The 21565-nt window shown below is 32.9% G+C and overlaps 3 protein-coding genes across 5 annotated transcripts in view; 1 reads left to right on the forward strand and 2 right to left on the reverse strand.

The window, feature by feature from the left end:
- Nucleotides 1-21565, forward strand: part of LOC145314271 (poly(U)-binding-splicing factor PUF60-like) — a 141876-nt gene that overhangs the window by 72417 nt on the left and 47894 nt on the right. The gene's annotated exons all lie outside the window — the stretch shown is intronic.
- On the reverse strand, nt 313-2900 carry LOC145314900 (uncharacterized). The gene is made up of 5 exons (XM_080154977.1): nt 2806-2900; nt 2415-2460; nt 2009-2095; nt 1405-1466; nt 313-399 (listed from the first exon to the last, which is right to left on the reverse strand). The coding sequence occupies exons 1-5, from the start codon at nt 2857-2859 to the stop codon at nt 313-315; spliced, it is 336 nt and encodes a 111-aa protein (XP_080011103.1). The 5' UTR covers nt 2860-2900.
- Gdh (glutamate dehydrogenase, mitochondrial) lies at nt 5282-19944 on the reverse strand. Of its 2 annotated transcripts, XM_080154120.1 has the most exons (16): nt 19787-19944; nt 18614-18750; nt 18227-18265; nt 17673-17759; nt 16925-16981; nt 16142-16324; nt 14579-14753; nt 14193-14328; nt 12822-12923; nt 12546-12616; nt 10345-10437; nt 9816-10043; nt 8741-8770; nt 6901-6982; nt 6277-6385; nt 5282-5888 (listed from the first exon to the last, which is right to left on the reverse strand). In XM_080154120.1, the coding sequence occupies exons 1-16, from the start codon at nt 19883-19885 to the stop codon at nt 5819-5821; spliced, it is 1698 nt and encodes a 565-aa protein (XP_080010246.1). In that variant the 5' UTR covers nt 19886-19944; the 3' UTR covers nt 5282-5818. The 2 variants fall into 2 exon arrangements, with proteins under 2 accessions (XP_080010246.1, XP_080010247.1); XM_080154121.1 differs by lacking the exon at nt 8741-8770.

The following is a 21565-nucleotide window of genomic DNA, read 5'->3' on the forward strand; positions in this document are numbered from 1 at the left end:
AAATCAAAAAAAAATAAGTATTAAGGTTTTTTTTTGTATGTTTGTCCGTTAAGTTTTCGCTAACCACTGAACCAATAATGCCATCCATATTAGAGAAATTGTACAAAGAAACCTACTTGGTTTTTAGATTTTAGTCTTGGGTTGGCTGTAAGCGTGACGTAGGAGGGTGTTAATCCCCCCCCCCCTTTAAGGCTTACCACCCCTTTTTACATGCTCCAATGGTTTCATACCCCCCCCCCCCCTATTGAATCGCTGTGCACGCCACTTCATATAATATTTTTTTACAACAACAAACCAACCAGTATAACATAATTATAACATAGCTTCACAACTAAATATTAAATTATTGCCTGTAAGAAGGGGTAACATTGAAAGCATTGCTATTTTTCTTCGTCCAAACTAAAATCAAAATACTGACGTTATTATCAGGGCTCAGCAGCCGCGCGTAAAACGCGACTAAGCCTCAAATAAAGTTAGGATGCTTTAAAAAAAGAAGAGAAATTGTCATATTTAGGTCAAGTTTCAACTTACAGCTGATTTTAAAAATTCGTAAAGGTTGATTTCCCTGAGACTTACAGGCGGCTGAAGCGCGGTTGTCGGTCACTGGTGATCATTAATTAACAAAACACAGTGTGTGTTTTTTATGAGAACTTTTTTGAAAGCAATTTTACCCCACTTATAGTTATCAGAATTTAATGATTAATGGCTTATTTTCTTCGCTTTTTAATGCAATTAATAGAACAGGAAAAAAATATTTCAATCTTTATTTAAAAAGTACAGTGAAATCTAAAATTCAAAACTTAGGTGTCAACATCTAAAAATGGTTTTAGCGCATTTTTTTATGCCTAAATCTTCTACCCTTTGCTAGAAAAAATTGGATTGTCTGTAGTCCACTTTGGGGGGCCAGTACTCCCTCCCTGGTTGAGATATGACCTTCAAACTTTGATATGTTCTAGTACATGTCCCTAATAGTATCTGTATACATTTTTAGCTCTATATCTCAACTTTGAAGTGTTTAGCAGCCATTCTTGCAAAAGGTTGAATATTTGAGCATAAGAAAAATGCGCTAAAACCATTTTTAGATGTTGTCACCTATGTTTTGAATTTTAGATTTTACTGTACTTTTTAAATAAAAACTGAAATATTTTTTTGGTGTTCTATTAATTGCATTAAAAAACGAAGAAAATAAGCCATTAATCATTAAATTCTGATAACTATAAGTGGGGTAAAATTGCTTTCAAAAAAGTTCTCATAAAAAAACACACTGTAGATGCTTTACCTTTTAAAAACCTCCTAAAATAGTTTCCAGCATTTTTCAACATAAGAAAATACGATAAATAACAATTATCAGATGGTGAAAAAAATGCAATACTGTTTAATTTTGTTTAAAATTTTTAGAATTACCTTGTCACTTAAAATTCCCCCAATTATGGAAGAGGGTACGGCTGTTATTGCAAAGCAAGTTGCTGAATATAAAAAAAATTAAACAGCTCTAAAAATATTGTACATGGTCTGTCTATAATACAAAGTAGAACGATGTCTCTCTGTCTGTCTGTAGCTTAAGATCTCGGTAACCGCTGAACCGATCGGGTTCTACTCTTAAGGGAATATACCTACTGGTCCTGTGTTAGTATTAAGCTAATTTTTTGGTGGGTGGGACACTCCCACCTCCCTAAAAAAGAAAAATCCCCCCCCCCCCAAAAAAAAGTTTCCTTTTTCTTTTTTGTAATTAAAACAAAAAAGCTGGGTGGGGGAATCTCCAACGCACCCTGGAGTGAAGCTCCCGTGAAAAAAAATACCAATGGAGTTTTCTAGGAAGCTTAATATTGGTATGTTATATTGAATTTGTTAATGGGTTTAGGTGGGGACTAGGTATAACGCTCTTAGGGTTATTATTTTACCAAACTTTAAAGTATAAAATATAGATAAAGTTATTCTCAAACTCCATAATCTGACAAAGCCTCTAGAGGCTAAGAACAAATCTATTAGTCTTAGAAAAAAAAGTTACCTAGCCAAGAAGCTGCTTCAAATGAACTGACAAGTGATCCTTCTTTTATTATAACAGGTATAATACTTGACGGAAGAGACATATTTGCCCCTGTTTAAATGGTATTCCTATAATTAACAAGGATGACAACATCCCTAAAAGCTAAGCTCTAGAACAATCGAAAATTAAAACTTGTCAAAATGTCAAAACTTTTAGGGCTGCAGCTGTCAGTATGTGTCCAATTATTGAAAGTAGTAAGCTTTTTTTTGTCTCGGAAGGATCTCGCTATCCGAACCGAAATGTCTCTCCTTTACAATGAAAACCTTTTATAGGTCCTGAGATGTTATTTTTCTGCCCTTCCATATCCCTTCGAATATAGAGCCCCTAGATGCTAGGTAGTCGCTAGTATAGATAATATATAGGAACACCCCTTGACACATAGATACACCACCCACAGCTAAAGATACACATATCTAAACAAAATAAACTTTAAATCTTTCCTAGAAAAGTTAAAATAAAAGAATGATTGTAAATATTGATTCACCAAAATTAGAAAAAGGACATGTTCATCTTCTTCATTGTAAAAAAAACACATTAATCTTTTTTTATAATAAAAAAATTTGCAAGAGATGGGAGGTTGTCAATCCGCCAATATAAATTTTACTTTTTGAAGTATAAAACTTTCTCTTATGAGTGTGTGGGTACTTATCAATAAGCTGTAAAGGAGTGGCATATAGAACCATCTATTATAGACAGACAGTTGTCTGTTATTTTTTTACGAAGGGGATTGTGGGGAAAAGGTTGTAACTTGAAATCACCTGAGTTGAGAGGCTCATTTTCTTTGCGTTTTCTTTTTGTCTTTCTTCCGACATTTTTAGTTAATATTTTGTTTTCTTTTTGTCTAAATGCAACTAATAATTATTAGCGACTAAAAGTTACACCATAGTAGGTGGAAATAAAAGGTTTATCCCCCTCAATCATTTGAACCCATTTATTTTATCCCCCTTTAAAAAAAAATGGACGTCATTGCTAGGTTCTACTTTGTGAAAAAATGTTACTTTTTTTCCTGATTATTTTTAAATCTACTAGTTAAATCTAGACAAAATATATCATGATACTTTTAAAGTTCATTTTTTATATGGTGACTCTATAGCTTCAAAGAACTTTTTCTGTTGTAAGGTTTAATCCTCCCTCCAACTAAATATAAGCTCACTACATTATAAAGATACTGGCAACTACGACCCTATTTTTTAAGGTAAAATTCTCTTGGGACCCCCTCCCATAGGGCCCCCCTCTTTAAATATAGTTACAAACCTCCTCGAGACCTAAACGAAGCTTCGCTGTAAAGGAGAACCAGATAGGTCCATTGGTTAGCAAGATCCTTCGGTACTAATGGACATAGACATTCTGATAATTTTATCTAATGACATTGAAAATGAGATCTTCAAGTTCAGCGGTTAGCGAAATCTTTAGGAACAAATAAGACACACTACGCGTCTTGTAGACATCCTTGTTTTCTATTTATTTGTAAATAGCTGCACATGTTGTTGTAATGATAAATTAATATTGTAAACTAAAACATTCTAATCGAATTTGTGACAACGAGCATTTTAATTAATTCCAGGGAATATAGATACCTTAAAATTAATATTTGAAAATAATGTGATCAATATCTAATTTATGAATAATCCCCTCTATTTTGTTAAATTTCCTGCCAATGGGACAAGGAGCGGCAAACAATTCGAGGGTGTTTGTTGATTTAATATAAGCTTGGACGGCCCAACCTTTTCTATAAATACCAGGCATAAGAAATATCAAATTGTCAAATGCTTTGCTTAATTCAAACCTATATCACTTAAATGAGAATTATTTTAGTAGGGAGGTAGGGGACATTGGATTGTATTTTATAACCTAAGTTGTTTTTTAAACCTTAAGAAACTTTTTAAAATTGGATATTTCTATTAAATCTTCAAACTAACAGACCCGAATTTTATTCTACAAAGGGATATTTTTTTATCAAGGATGTATGTGAACTCATAGTCTTATCCCTTAAGATCCCTGACTTTTTGTAAATCATTCTGTCATTGCTTTTCTTTTAATCTATGACCGGAAAACAATGAACTCTATATAAAATTTTTTATAATTTCTTACAATTAAATAAATTTTCTAGAATTTACTCCTAAAATATTTATGACTACCGGCTAAGCCCCTAAAGGCACCTACTAGGGGCACTTGAGTTAAGGGGCAACCCTCCACTTAACCTGTTATTTTTTTTTGAGGTGGTAGGTTTTCCAGGGGCTGTCTTTTCTGTGTGGATGTACGCTCCCCTAAAGTAGTTATTAATCGTCCCTGGACCTATGAGAAGCTTCACTGTAAAGGAGAGCCACATCGGTAAAGCGATAAAAACACACAGACATACAAACATCATATTACTTTTCTACAATTTCATACAAAATTTGCTACGTCCCCAAAATAGTATCATTCAACAACAATGGCTGGTGATGAAAGTACAATATATTGCGTTTTTTAACGTCCAGAAATACGACATAAATTTTTTTTTGTAAAGAAGCAATTCAGACGAGAGTGCTGCGAGATCCAACGGCATTCTCCGTATGCATCTGAGTCCTAACTTCAGTGAATCAGGGCTAAATACATACAGCTAGTCAGAAATTCTGGCTCTTCTATGTAACGATGAAAATACTTTAAGTTTATATAATGTATTGCTAATACATTTTAATGTATGTACCTTATAAAAAAAACATAGTGAATTAATTCAACGCACGAAGTAGGCGATTAAAAAAAATTCTAGTATCTAAGCAACAAGGATGACAACACCCATAAAAGTATAGCTCAACGAATCAGACATACGGACGAACATTGCCTAAAAAATTTAGGGTACCAACGCATGAAATATTTCTATGAAGATACTAAATAACTTTTAAAAATGAAGTGAAAAAGATGATAAAGTTAATAACAGAATGTTAATAGAAACAATATTAAAAAAATAACAGAATTGTTGACTTTCTGTTAATTATCTTGGAGTTGCTTCGCTTTATAACCTTGAACCTAATTTTCAAAGGAACCACCGTGCCAAGTTTGAAAAGTGCCTAGCTATCCATTTTAGTTTTTGCCTTACAGTTACCAAACAAGAAATATTGTATTCTGATTTTAGCTTTGCTACGATGGAAAGTATTCGTTCTTTTATAAGAGAATTTTTTTTCAAAATTGCGTAACTTTTGAGCCTAAAGACATTCTGCGCAGCTTCCTACCTTCATCATTTAAAAGAAATCATAATTTACAAAAGGACTAATATATTTCTAATAACAATGCTTAATTAAACAATAACAAGATCACAATTCACTCATTCACACATAATAGATATTTCATGTAGATAGTAAAGAATAAAAACATTAAAAATTAAATAAAATCACGAAGTTTTATTAGAAATAATTTAATTTTAACTGCACTGGTCCTTTTATGTCAAATTTTTTCATACTTTTTTTTGTTTGTAAATATTACATTCAGATCTTTAACCAAATTTGGCTTTTCGTTTTTTTATGAGATTTAATGAATATTACTTTTTTCAGATCAGTTTTTAATGGCTGTGCTTCAGTTATTGTATTATATAATAAAAATATATGATAAAAATACATATAAAGCATGCAAAGATAGAATAGCTTGCTCTTCTTAGTTTATAACATTATAAAAATAAGAGCAAAATTATTCATAAAATTTCATTTTGTCGGCCATTTTGTTTTTTGTTTGATCTTGCGAGGTTTGGTGAGATGGTATGTGTAGATTCAAGGTATAGATAGATAGATGGTGGTTGATTTAGAAAGAGAGACCGGCATCTCTGTAGGTGGTGAAGATCTTGGTAATGGAGTTGATGTAGGCAGCAGTTCTGAAAAAAAATAATATGAAAACACATTTTTTAATCAGCTTTTTAACGATTATATGACTTTTTTTTAATAACTTTCTTAATTTGTTCTCTTTATACCCACTATTCGTTGTTTATAACCCAAAATCAAATTTATTCAATTTTTCCCCAACATTTTACACATTTTAAATAAAATTTAATTGCTGAATCACAACCAAATGGTTTTTATTAAATCTAACATCGGTACCGCCCCCTGCAAAGACATCTAACTTTTTATTTTTTTCTGAGAGGGGGGGGGGTAGTACCCTTCTTATAGTAAAGATATTTCTATGAATTTGGAAGGTAATCACCCTTTAACCCTCCCTCTTGGCTGTCCGTCATTATCTGTATTTGCTACAAGCTTATATTGTACCTGAGGTCAAGACCGAGGTTCATGTCGTTAGCAGTGATCATAATGTTCTTGGCTGTCCTCTCCATAGAGTAATCCAGACCAGAGTGCACAATATCCTTCTCACTAGCACCTAATAATAGAGATGTTAGTTTAGTTAAAGTTTTAACCATTATACTCTCAGGGACAAGGAATCAGGATACTAGCAAACAATACATCATTTTATAGACAGTTTTTTTATTTTTATTTTCGTGAAAAATTGTCTTTGAAACAATGCTATACATGATTTTCCTGTATGGCTGAGAACTAGTTCAAATCCATCGGGTGTTAATCAGTTTCGAAGCCATACTGAAAAATAGACTTTAAAAATTTAAAACAACTTCCTTCTTTTTCTCCACTTTATATCCACTTTCCTTTGATTTTAACCCATAACTAAGTTTACCCCAACTTTGATCCAACAAAATATTCTAAAATTTTCAGCCCCGGCCCTGCATAGAATAATCAGAGTAGCGTAGAAAGTACTTATCCTTTTGTAAGCAAATAGGTTTTAATATCCAAAGAGTAATCAAAATAGAGTAACACATACTAATCATATTAGAGTAGAAATAAGATCTCCATTGCTGGAGTAATAAAAATATAAGTAGTTACCAGACATTCTGCTGTGGAAGTTGTCGTTGGGGAGGACGGGGATACCACCACCAACCTTGCCAAAACGTCTTTCCAAAGAGTCCTAAAATATTCGATGAAATTAAAATAACATTAAGTTTATATATTCAATACTATATTTTAACAACAAAAAAAACAGGCTAAAGGCAGATAGAGAAATCATGTATGGTTATTTATATTTAAAAGTAGAATATAGTAGTTTAATGATTTTGCATCTATTTTTAAAGCTTTTCCTTTAAAAAAGAATTTGTGCTTTGGTAAATATTCAGGTTGTGAGAGCCCGGCAGGATTAGGGTTAAATGCATGGCAAGCAATACAATAAGTATATATCAGAATGAAGAAAAGTGTTGATTTGATAAGGGAGGGGGAGAGATATTTTAACAAATGGGGGCATTTCGCTGCAAAAAAATACAACTAGAAGAAAACATTGTCATTAATGTAATACTTTTCTGTAGGGGGTTTTCAAACTTGTTTTAAAAGTATAAAAAAATTTCATGCTATATTATATAATGAGGGAAAATTTAGGTATTAAGAAAATTATTATTAAAATAATTTTATTGTTATAAAAGCTCTAAGAATCTAAGTGCTAAATAAATTGTATATAACTTAACCCTTTAGCGCCGGAATTGAAGGGGGGGGGGGGGGGGGGGAAGTTTGTACAGTTATAGGAAATGAAAATTCAGTATCAAATTTTGCCCTGGCCGTGTGGGCTTGTTTTTATAGTTATCAACCTAATTTTTTTGTAAGATCTCTTATATGATTGAATCTAACTGTAAAATTTTGAAAATTTAATTTTGGGACTTTCCCTCTAGGGGCTAGTGGGGCAAAAGACCCCCCTAAACACTAAAATTTTAAGTTATGAGCTTATTTTTAAAGATATCGAGCTGATTTTTTAAATGGAACCTTTTATTACATAGACGAGTTGATTAGCCATCCCATATTTTAATTTTACACTTTACTTCTAGGGGCTTGTAAGCTCAAAACTTATAAATTTGTATTTTGGGGGGTTGTTTACCCAAAAGCCCCTAGAAGTAAAGTGCAAAAATGAAATATGGGGTGGCTAATCAACTCATCTATGTAATAACAGGTTCTATTTAAAAAATCAGCTCGATATCTTTAAAAATAACCTAAAATTTTAGTGTTTGGGGAAGTCTTTTGCCCCACTAGCCCCTAGAGGGAAAGTACCAAAATTCAATTTTCAAAATTTTACAGGTAGATACAATCATATAAGAGAGCTTACAAAAAGAATTAGGTTGATAACTATAAAAACCAAGCCCACACGGCCAGGGCAAAATTTGATACTGAATTTTCATTTCCTATAACTGTACAATAGGATATATAAGTTGGAAGGATTTTTAATGTTAGGGGGAGATTTGAAATCTGCATCAAATTTTAAGGATTTTTTATAAAATTCGTTTTTTGTATAATTCTTTATCTAAAAGCGGAAATACAATTTAAGTTAATTAATTTTGACCAATAGGATAGGTGGATTTGAAACTACCTGCGCTCTAATTGGGTGAATGATTTGCAAAACTTAAGCTTCTCCAATAAGAGCGCAGATAGTTTTCAATCCAGCAATCACAGATGTCAAAATTAATTAGCTTAAATTGTATTTCCGCTTTTAGATAAAGAATTATACAAAAAACGTATTTTATAAAAAATCCTTAAAATTTGATGCAGATTTCAAATCTCCCCCTAACATTAAAAATCCTTCCAACTTATATATCCTACTGTACAAACTCCCCCCCCCCCCTTAATTTGGGAGAAGTGGGAAGGGAAGGGGGGGGGGACTGATCTCTATCAGCCCCTGGCCCTAACTTACCTCGTCCTTTAATGCCTTTTCCAGGGAGTCCTGGAAAAAAATAAAGACTTTTCAGAATCTTTCAAAATTCTTTTTATGTCTAAATCTACTTCTACTTATCAATTCATAGATATTTAAAGATAGTGACAAGGCAAAAATGAATTCTAGTGGTAAGTTCAAATTTTTAAACTTTTTCTAATAAAATTGTAACAAAGGTAGAGGTAAGTTGTGCTAAATTTCATAAAGGTGTGAGTTTTAAGGCTTAAAAATAGTAGTAGAACGATAATATTCACTAAATATGTGTATTCCTTCATATTGAAAAGAACTGTAGATAATTTTTTTTAAGTTAACAATATCTGAAAATTGTAAAAAAAACCTGAAATTTTCACCGAAAGCTTTTAATGTCAAGCTAACAAAAAAATATTTTTTAACATATAATATAAAGAATTACCATGGACAATCAAATAATGTTCTAAAAAATTTATATCTTTGAAATAATTGGCATTATTTGTAATTTTCGAAACTCTATCCAATAATGTTTTTTATAATTGTCAATTGTGATTATTGTCAGTTTGACATTAGCGAAGAATTCGATGAATTTTTCGTTTTTTTTACAATTTGTTGTCTATAGTTCTTATTAATAAGGAATACACATATTTAGTGAATATTATCATTTTACTTCTGTTTTTAGACCTTAAAACTCACACCTTTACGGAAATTTAGCACAACCTGTCTCTCCATTGTACTAAAAAGTTAATAAGAGAGGCGTTTTAACTAGGCATTCTTATCAAAAATATCTAAAGGATATAAAGGATTGAAATAAACTCATTAAGTATGAGAAAGTGTTGATTAACCCTATAGTTGTTTTCAAACTTATTTCTGTTATGTCCTTTCCCCATATGCGGGGTTAAGTATTAAAAAAAGCATGGAAACATTAAGAGATCAGTTTGGTCGGAAGTAAATCCTTTGATATCTAATTTATATAACATAAGTAGCTGTACTATTTGAAGTAAAACTATTCCTATTTAGATATTTACTTGGAAGTAACCAACCTTTATTTATTAGTTGCACTATTAAAAAGATTATTAATACACACCTGTACGGACTGGAGGAGGTGGTAGTTGGATTCTCTCTCATACTTGAAGGTCAGACGGCCATAGGACACGTGGTTCAAGTTCTTTAACCACTCGAAGTAGGAGACTGTCACACCACCAGCGTTGATGTACATGTCGGGGATGACCAGGCAGCCGTTCTCCTGCAGGATCTTGTCACCGGCGGGGGTGATGGGTCCGTTAGCAGCCTCACCAATGATCTTGGCCTTAACCTGAGGCAATTCATTGTTATATTAATACATTGCGTTCTAAATAGTTAAGACCACTACATACGCTTTTTTATATTAATCTCTGTCTAACACTCTTTCCCTTAGCTTCATCACAAAACCAGGTTTTCGATAATAACCACCCCCGGCCCCTGGGCATATAAATATGAGAAAGAAGAGGTCTGAATGGAGGGAGGAAACAAATTAAAAAGCTGTTAAAGTATTGTTTACCCCTGAAGAAAATTTCTAGCAATATAAAGATTATTTCCAAGTATGTTTTGATAGATTAAAGAAAATACTTATTTACCTTTCCGGCGTTAGCCTTGGTGATAACTTTCTCCATAGCGGCAGGTACAAGGATGTCACACTCTTCATACAGCAAGCTCTCTCCCTCATAGGGCTACATAGAATAATATAATATAGGCAGGTACACGGCGAGTTAAATCAAAACTAATTGGATTTGTGCTATGTAAGAAATTTATCCAATAAAAATCAGGGTTGCCACATTTTGTCGATATATTTTCCCAAAGTTTATAGTGATTTTTTACATGTAATAAAACAATTTTTGAAGTTAAATTATAGCTTAAGATAAAGAAAACTAGTTTATTTATTTATATTAATTCTTAAATTAACTGCTTTATACATAAAATTTCTCAAAAATGACGACTAAAGTTTAAGAATTTTAAAGTCTGATAATCTTTAAAATAGAGCTTTTACACTCATTATTTTGAAAATATTTAAAAGAAAATACATTTTTAAATATACCCTAGCAATTTCTTTTCATTCTGATAACTAAAACCAACTATCTTAACACTTTTTAAAAAAGGGGGTCATTTATGTAATTATTTTCCATAAGGTATGTGTTCTTCAAGACTTTAAAACATGAATAGAACACTAAAACTTGGCATGGAAGTTGCTCTAATATGGTAAAATGTTGAACTGTGAAGAAATTTTATTGAAACCACCCCTTATATCAAATTTTCATATCGAAATTTGCCAGGGGATTGATATACCTTCCTACACCCTGTTTTGCACACTTTCGTTTTTGACCCCAACTCCCTACAAAAAGTATTGAAATTGTGAAGAAATGGCTGCAAAACTGCTGTTGCCACCGAAAACTGTTTATCCCCCCAAAAAATTTTACTTGTTCTTACTTAATCAGACAATTTTGTAAAACTTTAAGGCTAAACAAGTAAAATCAATGTCCTAGTTGGACCCAAGTATAACTGAGATAAGCAAGCCTAAAGTAGAAACCAATCCATTGCTTAGGGCTACATAGAATAATATAATATAATGTAGGCAGGTACAAGGATGTCACACTCTTCATACAACAAGCTTTCTCCCTCATAGGGCTACATAGAATAATATAATATAATGTAGGCAGGTACAAGGATGTCACACTCTTCATATAACAAGGTCTCTCCCTCATAGGGCTACATAGAATAATATAATATAGACAGGTACAAGGATGGCACACTCTTCATATAACAAGGTCTCTCCCTCATAGGGCTACATGGAATAATATAATATAATGTAGGCAGGTACAAGGATGTCGCACTCTTCATATAAAAAGCTCTCTCCCTCATAGGACTACATAGAATAATATAATATAGGCAGATACAAGGATGTCACACTCTTTATATAACAAGCTCTCTCCCTCATAGGGCTACATAGAATAATATAATATAGACAGGTACAAGGATGGCACACTCTTCATATAACAAGGTCTCTCCCTCATAGGGCTACATAGAATAATATAATATAATGTAGGCAGGTACAAGGATGTCGCACTCTTCATATAAAAAGCTCTCTCCCTCATAGGACTACATAGAATAATATAATATAGGCAGATACAAGGATGTCACACTCTTCATACAACAAGCTCTCTCCCTCATAGGGCTACATAGAATAATATAATATTATATAGGCAGGTACAAGGATATCACACTCTTCATACAACAAGCTCTTTCCCTCATAGGGCTACATAGAATAATATAATATTATATAGGCAGGTACAAGGATGTCACACTCTTCATACAACAAGCTCTCTCCCTCATAGGGCTACATAGAATAATATAATATAATATAGGCAGGTACAAGGAAGTCATACTATTCATACAACAAGCTCTCTCCCTCATAGGGCTACATAGAATAATATAATATAATATAGGCAGGTACAAAGAAGTCATACTATTCATACAACAAGCTCTCTCCCTCATAGGACTACATAGAATAATAAAATATAATACAATATAGGCAGGTACAAGGATGTCATACTCTTCATACAACAAGCTCTCTCCCTCATAGGGCTACATAGAAAAATATAACATAGAAAGGTACAAGAATAAAACACATTCTAGTAATAGAAAGACTACATATGAAAATTATAGTACCAAAAGAAATTGTTACAAAACTAAAATTGTAATTTTTTCAGTCGGTCCATCCCTTTTTATGCTAATACTTCAGAAGGTCAAGTTTAATGCTATAATTAAAATTGTTGCTAAATACCTGAGCTCCAGGGAAACCAACAATGGTACCGTGCTCCAGCTTGTAGTCCTCAAGGGCCTTGGGGTCAATACCTACGACAGAAGAACCAATTAATGGCAAGTTTAATAATATTAACATTCAAAATATTTTCTGAAAAAAAAGGAAATAGCAAAAAAGATTTAATAATTTTCATACCTACACTTTTCCCAAATCCCAAATTTGGAATACATATATTTCTTTCATATGTACATTGAGACTACTTTTGAAAAATTTGCGCAAAATAAATGGATTTGTTACCTTCTGGGTTGTAGATGGAACCGTCCCACTCGGCGATACCGATGCACCTGGCGCCGGCACGGGTCAGGTAACGGCAGGTGTGAAGACCGACATTACCGAAACCTGAAAAAAAATATTTTTATACAAGAAAATCCGTGACAACTGGGGGTGGGTGGTGAAAGAATTACCATTAAAAACTGTATTTTAGCCTAATTTCTTAAATCTCTAAAACTTCATTTTTCTCTGTGGCTAAGCTTTTTATAAATGTTTTCATCCTTGTTTTAACTTGAGAAAATCATGTGACATAATAAAAGAAAGATAAAATATGCATAGGTATGTATATTGAGAAACAAAAATATTTGTGGCGTTGTTAATTTGTTCGACAGTTTGCATTTTCCAGGGAAATGTTGATATTACAATGGAATTGAAAATAATAATCTTCCCACAAAGCGAGTTTCTGCAATTGGTAGCTTGAAAATAAAAATAGAAAGATTTTGAGAGAATAATTGATTTGAATTTTTTCCCTATCTCCCTGGTGTTTTAGAAGCACAAAGGCAGAAAAAATTTTCTTAGTTACTTGAGAGAATTTGACAATATTTAGAAAGGAACATCTGTTTTTAGTTAAAATGTTCAAAGGATTTGTTTAACAGTTGATTCATCAGCCAGAGATATTTTATCTGAAAAAAAGTTGTTTTGCCTCCAACTTTTTTCACTGACGAGACAAACTGTATGCCCAGTAGAAGTACTACCTAGGTAATATTGTTAAGTAAATCACCAAAACCTTCCCTCCCGTTGTTTTCAGTTTTGAAAAAAAATTTTCTGGAGCAAATTATCTATTCTTCAAAAGAAACATCCCTAACCTTATGACAGTGATAAATAAAATGTACTGTACGATTTACATAATATTCGAAATATTTGCTTTTTTTATATCCTTACAATTAAGTGCATTCAAGTTACATAAGTTTTATTAGAATGCTTTAATATTTATTATGTATAGGAAATCAATAACACTGAATAACACTGCATGACGTCCGACAAAAAAAAATATTACCTATTTAAAATACATAAAAGTGTGAAAGAAAACTGTTGTATATATGTTAAAAGGTAAGATTTCAAGCCACTCAACAGTTTAAAATGGGAATTACCTCTACTATGTAGGGCACGTGACGTTAGTAGTAATACTAATTTATCATAAACATTAAAATAAACTTTTAACTTTAAAAAATTAGGATCCAATGTCAAGGAGTCGAGGAAACAGGGTTTGGACAGGGAAATCAAATGTAAACCTTGAAGAAAGAGACACGGCAGGCCCAACTAATTTCGCATGAGTATGTTGTTAAGCTTTAGCAATTAAGAGGTCGATTGTCTGTGGCTTATAAATATGCTTATAACCTTGAACGATGAAGGTCTTGTTTCCCCATCCAGGGGTCTGACCGATCATGGCCATGTAGCTGGCCTCCTGGATAAAGTTCTCCAGACCGTGGAACACACCACGTCCGGTGGCACTGGTTCTACCGTGGATACCTCCCTAGAGACAATATTTTTGTTACAATTGAGTAGGTAATAATTTTTACCTGAAAAAGAATAATTTTATCCAAAAGCTAGACTTGGTCGTGTGTCTTTTATGTTTCAGATGTACAAAATGAGTAGGAGTAAAGAGAATTCCTGGCCTTGCCAGATAAAAACTCATTACTATGCACAAGTCAATTCAAGGGTTGGTATAAAGAGTTGAATCTATTTTGTTATCAATCATCACTCAAGAAAACTAAGATGCCTACCTGGTTAATGGGCTTGCCAGTGATGCAAGCGCTGGCGTTCAGGTTCTGGTAACCCAGAGTGTTGGCGTAGGTATCGGCGATCCAGGCCATCTCACGCTCTCCAGTTCCCATGTCGGGGGCGGGCACGTCAATGCCGGGACCAAGGAAGGCCTTCTTGGCAAGCTCAATAGCGAATCTAAAAATATGTATAATAAATGATGATACATTCCCAACGAACCAAATAGTCTTATTTAAGATAATTTTAAAGGGCGAATATAGGTTCGATATGATATGAGCTTATATGAAAGGTGCCATTTCATACTTTTAGAATATCTATGCCAAATTTAAAAATTCAAAAAAATCCTTAAGTAGATTTTGCAATTTTCTGTTTCAATTGAACATATGATAAATCAGATTGACGACAAACCGTTTATTTTAGCCCTTTACAAGACTTTTTTTTGACTATTTTGCTTAAGTTTGATTGACTATTACAATGGCACGCATCTTAAATGATAATTTAAATGTTTATTATTTTAGATTATATACTCTTTAATTCAATTTTTAAAAAGCGTAAAAATAATTTGCGTAAAAGTGCGCCAATAGTATTGACTAGGGTAAATAATACGTCTTAAAGTTTATTTTCTGTACAAAGATCATTGGTTAATTCTGGAAAATATAAATATCCTCAAGTACGCATTTTCAACACACACACGACCCTTAAAAAAACAGGGATTTGAAATCATTCTTCCTCCAAGAAAATTTTATCGATTATTTTTTTTTACTTTTTACATTATTTGATGTTTTTTTAAACTTTTAAATATTTTACTTTATATAATTTGTATAAAGGTAGAAGATGGGTATATTTACCCCTGATTAATTGGTTTCCACGTTATTACGACTATCCTTTAACGAAAGCTTTTTAATTCAACCTTGCCACGAAGCCTTGTGTGATGCTAGGGTGTTTGAGTTCTTAGGGAACCACACTAATTACATAATATTATCTTGAGTTTGACAGGTTTTAAGCTATAAACAGACTTATACAATTAGATATGTCAATATCTTTAAGTTATTTATAATCTATGGAATGGCACGGTTTTTTTGAGCCCATATCATATTCAACCTATATTCGCCCTTTAACCCATATAAATAAAGTCAAAATTGTGAATACTTAAAACTTAAAACAAACATGAAAAAAGGTTATATTAACGAGAAGAATTTTATCCATACCTAATCATCATCCCCCTCAAATTTTATTAATGTCAAGTTATTCCTTTGATTGCTTAAAAATATTTGGGTGCTATATTATTTTCCGTCTAGTTATCTAAAGGGATGATAAGACAATGGACGAGAAAATGATTACGACCCAGATTACGATGAACATAATAATACCTACTGGTGATTAAAATTATTGGTGGAAGAGTTTGAACAATGAAAGTAGGTATGTACTGTCCAATCAAGATTTAATGAAAGGACCCAAAAAATTTTAAGTCAACAAATGAGAAATCGTGGTAATAAAACAAAAGATACCAGTGTAACAATCCATTCTTCTTTCCTTCCCTCATACCAATAAAGAAATATTATTACCTACGAGTGATGCGCTCAAGCTCGTTCTCAGAATACTTCTTGGGGTCAATCTTGACACCAGCCTTGCCGCCACCGAAGGGCACATCAACACAGGCACACTTGTAGGTCATAAGGGCGGACAAGGCCTTAACCTCGTCGGCGCACACATCCATTGAGTAACGGATACCACCCTTGCAAGGGGTTCTAGAAAAGAACAAAAATTAAATAATTATCTAAAATTTGAAATACATTACTTAACATTATTAAACACACATCTAGAGTTATTTATGCTAAATTCTGAAGGGTACAAGAAATTAAGATTTTAAGTATTGCAGCTATTCTAAAACCAGGGCATGTTTGTGTCCGTTGGACCTATTCCTGGGTATAAGGGGGGGGGGGGAAGTTCTGACACATTTGCGTAAACGGTGAGTATAGGCTTTATCTTTGGACTGAGAGGATAGGTTATTAGGGATAAAATCATTCTTATATGATAAATTTCCCCCAGATTTAAGATTTTTTGGATAGGCCTCCAGGTTCCGGAGCTCCAGGCCTCCAGGTGGTCTCTGTACAGGTAAAAATGAAAAAAAAATTTTTTTTAGAGTTAAAAATCAACTTTCCAAAGATAAAGCCTATACTCACCGTTTACGCAAATGTGTCAGAACTTCCTTCCCCCCTTGCCATTTTTGTTAGTATTACATTTACCAAACAGTCATGGAAAATGTCTGATTGAGACCTATCATATCAAGCAGTTAATTTGTTATTGCTACGTAACTTAATGGCACAATTCAGATTTATTGACAATACCTGTGGTGAGAGTGCTGAGCTCTGTAGCCAGTGATCATCTCATAGGAACCATCATCCCTGAACAAAATAATTTAAATTACTGTAAGGTTTAATGCCATTTTGTGAGGACTATCATCATTACATTGTGTTTAGACTCGACCAAATACCAACAAATGCACACGTATTCGTATTATAAAGTCTCGAATATTTTTTCATAAAAGTAAAATACCTAATTGAACAAAAAAATATAGAAAGGGGTTGTGTATCATAAATTAAACTGATAGATATTTCCTCCAAAAACTTGAATATTTAAAGAAAACATTAAAATAAATTCTCTTCTTTTATAAATATCTTATTGTCATTAAATCTGGTATTAAATTATCTTCTTTCATTAATAAGAATAGATGCAAATTGATCCTAAAATTGAGAGAAAAGTGAAGCCATATTGACTAAAACTAATCTAATATGATTCTGTCTGGCCGAGACTGTTATTTAACATTCCTGTCTGTCTCAATTTAGAATTTTTTTTTCATTAAAATAACTTGAATTGTATTGCACTTTCTTATTGTACTGTTTATATGATGTTGCATAAGTGTAGATAATTTTGTCTTAACAATCAAAACAATTGAAAAGATAACATTTCTTGCTTAATTTAATTTTTTTTGGTAATGAGTATCAAAAAACTTTCTTTACATAATCAAAATCATTATCGCGATATCAGTATGACCTTAAAAGGAATTCAGATACATTAACAAGTACAAGTTCAAACCTGAGGAGGGGGAAGTTGACCTCAAGAACGTGAGCGCAGGGCTCGATGATCTTCAGGATACCATGGGCCTTCTTCATCTTTTCCTCCCTAAAATAACAGTAAACTGTAAAACAATAAAGAACTATAAAAACCTTAGGTATTACATCAACTATTCAGAATATATTTTTAAAACAAAATTTGAGTTTTGAAATAAACAGGTTAATAATTGTAGATGAAAGAAAGCTATTTGTATTCCTATCACGTCTCTTTAGATAAAAACAAAATCATTCTAAGACAATTTATATTAATTGTTGTTGGGCAAAACAAGTTTACTCTAATAATGTTAGGCAAAATATTGCTTAAAAAATGCGCGAAAAAATAAATTAAGTAACTAAAACAATAACATCCTTATATTATCTGACGCTTACTAATAGCTTACTAATAACTTTATTAATTTTTTTGTAAACATATCTGGATTGTTTTAGGGGCATTAGACGTTTTTAAAGTGCACAACATACAAAATGGACTTTCTCACAAATACTAGAATAGCTTCGCTACTACTTAAATAATCATACCTGGTGGATCTGACGTTCTTCATGTTGACATCAACGAGTCTGATAAAACAAATATGCTTCATTTTCAAGAATTTTACAATACAAACAAGTGTAATTTTATACCTACCTTTAATTTCAAAATAGAAAAATATTTGATTTTTCCTTGAAAATAAGATAGCAAAATATTCATTTATTCTTCTTTTTATTCTCCTTTTCAAAATCTAGTGGTTACGAGCTAGAGACCATTTCATGATTTAACCCTTTCAAACGTTAAAAAAAAAATCTCCAATCTTAAAAAATCACTTGTCGCAAGTTTGTGTATAATATAAAAGTTGTAAATGTTATCAATAAAGAAATATTCAATAAAGAGGAGCTGAAAATTTGTATTAATTGCTATTAAGCACATTCCTGTCTTCAATGAGGACACAGCTCTTGTGGAAGAAGTACTCGACCATCTCAAAGAATCCGGGGTCATCAGCCTCGGGGATGTGCTTCAGCCTGTCGGGGATGGCCAGGGTGCCGGCAACAGGGGCGCTGGTGTGCAGCTGTAACAAAATTAAGTTTTAAAGCAATTGATTGATTGGTCATAGTTTCTTAGGATTTGAACCTAAGTCGTCACGGAGTTGGCTTATTTGCATAGTCACTAGGGCCAACTCAAGCTCGACTTTCAAGCACATTAAGATTTGACCCCCAAAATATTCAGTAATAAAATTGTTAAAGGGAGAGATGATTTTTATAGTTAATAGGTAAATCCTTTCTTCCTAATGCAAAACAAGAAACCTGATGTCAGCTACAACGCCCCTAGGTTGCTAGATACCCTACCACAAAATAGTTAAAAACCTTCCCTTGACCTCAGTTAACAAAAACAAAGACAGACTCACACATATCCTGTTACTTAAATGTTATTCTTAAAATCAAACTATTTTCTCCCATGTAAATGTAATCAAAATAAACCCACACATTTGAACATTAGAAACACCGGTTTTACAAGTTTTACAAACGCATGCATGAAAATTTTATATCATGCAATCTTTGACGAAAAATATATATTATACAATTTTTCGTATGTTTAAATATTGTACACTGTACAGTAAGTTTGCTTTATTATATTACCAAGAATTTAAATGCTAAGAAATCCCTATGTTATGTAGGACACTTAAAAGAACTAGAGCGCTAACATTTAAGACTAAATTAATATATGGTTTAAAGAATCATTTCGAGAATAAAAAGAGAGGGGTAGGTTTTTTGGTAAAATCCGTAAAGGTTATGTGTTACAAGTAAAAAAAACAGTTGTAGAACGAAAAAAATTTATGTTAACTTAAAAAAAAAATTGTCTCTAGTTCTTTTCAATAAGAAATACACATATTTAGTGAATATTATCGTTCTACTACTATTTTTAAGCCTTAAAACACACACCTTTACGGATTCTACCAGAAACCTACCCCTCTCTTTGTAGAGCTTAATCTATATCAAGATAATTAAAGAAAAACTTGAGTCTAGCATATGTTATTTGTGTCTATATTAGGGAAGAGTAGTTTTACTAGGTAAAAGTAAAAAACTCTTCTAAAAACCAATACTTACATCGCTGTGCTGAACTGAGGTAGTCTTGGCAGCCTGCTCCACAAGGAGAGAGGTGGCACGGCGGCCATTACCAAGCACCTTCAGTAAGCTGCTTGCCATTATGATTCTGAAATTTTTGGTAAATTAAATCTTTGCAAAAAGGGAGAGTAGAGTTTATATTAAAGCTAACAAATGTATCAATTGCTCCTTAATGAATTTATCATATCCAACAATTTTGTAAAAAAGCTGGATCATTTAATTCTTTATTCGGTGCTAAAGGTTAAATTAAACCTCTGTATATAAAACAACATATTAGGACTAACTTATATAACTAAGCAAGAATCAAAGTTAACTAGTCTTAAACTAGAATTAAAAGTGGAATTTATAGATTTATCTTGAGCCTATAGTACGTATTTTAAATAAGATAATTCAAAAATATTCAAAATATCATGATTTTGTAAACATGTCATAATGGCCAACTCAAATAAACAAATGTTGATAGTGTTTAGTTTGAAATACGAACCCATTCACCAGTGGCGTGCGAACCGAAGGGGGCATTTGGGGCAATCGCCCCCCCCTAGCGACCAAAACGCCTCCCTCTGCCCCCCCCTAGCAACCGCCCCCCCTGCCCCCCCCTAAATGTTAAAAAATGCCCCATTTTGCCCCCCCCTGGTCAACAAAAATGCCCCTTTTTGCCCCCTACCCTACAAAAAGCAAAACTATCCCAGTTTCCAAAAAAAAGATCAAGAAATACTCCAAAAAAAAAATTTTTTGCGCTTCGCGCCAACCAGACAGTTAGGTTATAACCTTTTTTCACTGAACATAACAAACCAGGTTATAGAAAGTATTTTATTTTGTATAATATAAACTTTTTACCAAAGAAATTTTGTACATCCCCAATGATGATACAAAAAATTACCCCTTATATAGATTACAATTATTGGATGAAATATATGGAAACTCGACTTAATTAACCAACCAATCAAAATTCCATTAAAGTACCCAAAGTTGTTGAGCCAACGAATAAGAAATTTTTATATGAAATATTGGGGACAAGTGTAATAAATAGGCCAAAAACTCCTCCCTCCCTGCATATTTGAAGAAAAAATTTTGCGCTTTGCGCCCTTCCAAATGGTTTCTGCTATGAAATATTGGGGACTAGTGTAATAAATAGCCCAAAAACCCCTCCCTCCCTGCATATTTGAAGAAAAAAATTTGCGCTTCGCGCCCTTCCAAATGGTTTCTGCTATGAAATATTGGGGACTAGTGTAATAAATAGCCCAAAAACCCCTCCCTCCCTGCATATTTGAAGAAAAAAATTTGCGCTTCGCGCCCTTCCAAATGGTTTCTGCTATGAAGTATTGGGGACTAGTGTAATAAATAGCCCAAAAGCCCCTCCCTCCCTGCATATTTGAAGAAAAAAATTTGCGCTTCGCGCCCTTCCAAATGGTTTCAGCTATGAAATATTGGGGACTAGTGTAATAAATAGCCCAAAAACCCCTCCCTCCCTGCATATTTGAAGAAAAAAATTTGCGCTTCGCGCCTTTTCAAATGGTTTCTGCTATGAAATATTGGGGACTAGTGTAATAAATAGCCCAAAAACCCCTCCCTCCCTGCATATTAGAAGAAAAAAATTTGCGCTTCGCGCCCTTCCAAATGGTTTCTGCTATGAAATATTGGGGACTAGTGTAATAAATAGCCCAAAAACCCCTCCCTCCCTGCATATTTGAAGAAAAAAATTTGCGCTTCGTGCCGTTGCAAATGGTTTCTGCTATGAAATATTGAAGACTAGTGTACTAA

The sequence above is a fragment of the Acartia tonsa genome, chromosome 3, assembly GCF_053477335.1.
Source record: "Acartia tonsa isolate MP-2025a chromosome 3, ASM5347733v1, whole genome shotgun sequence".
Taxonomy (NCBI): domain Eukaryota; kingdom Metazoa; phylum Arthropoda; class Copepoda; order Calanoida; family Acartiidae; genus Acartia; species Acartia tonsa.

Bases quoted from the DNA above. Each gene is read 5' to 3' on its own strand.
- LOC145314900 (XM_080154977.1), bottom strand. From the start codon at position 2,859: ATGTCGGAAGAAAGACAAAAAGAAAACGCAAAGAAAATGAGCCTCTCA. The intron at 2,096-2,414 runs TGTTCCTATATA...TTTAAACAGGGG, and splicing joins TGTATCTATGTGTCAAGGGG to CAAATATGTCTCTTCCGTCA. The intron at 1,467-2,008 runs GTAACTTTTTTT...TTTTATATTCAG, and splicing joins TGAAGCAGCTTCTTGGCTAG to CAACTTGCTTTGCAATAACA.
- Gdh (XM_080154120.1), bottom strand. From the start codon at position 19,885: ATGGCAAGCAGCTTACTGAAGGTGCTTGGTAATGGCCGCCGTGCCACC. The intron at 12,617-12,821 runs GTAACAAATCCA...CTTCTGTCGTAG, and splicing joins TTCCATCTACAACCCAGAAG to GTATTGACCCCAAGGCCCTT. The intron at 8,771-9,815 runs GTGTGTATTAAT...ATTTTTTTCCAG, and splicing joins ACCTCCTCCAGTCCGTACAG to GACTCCCTGGAAAAGGCATT.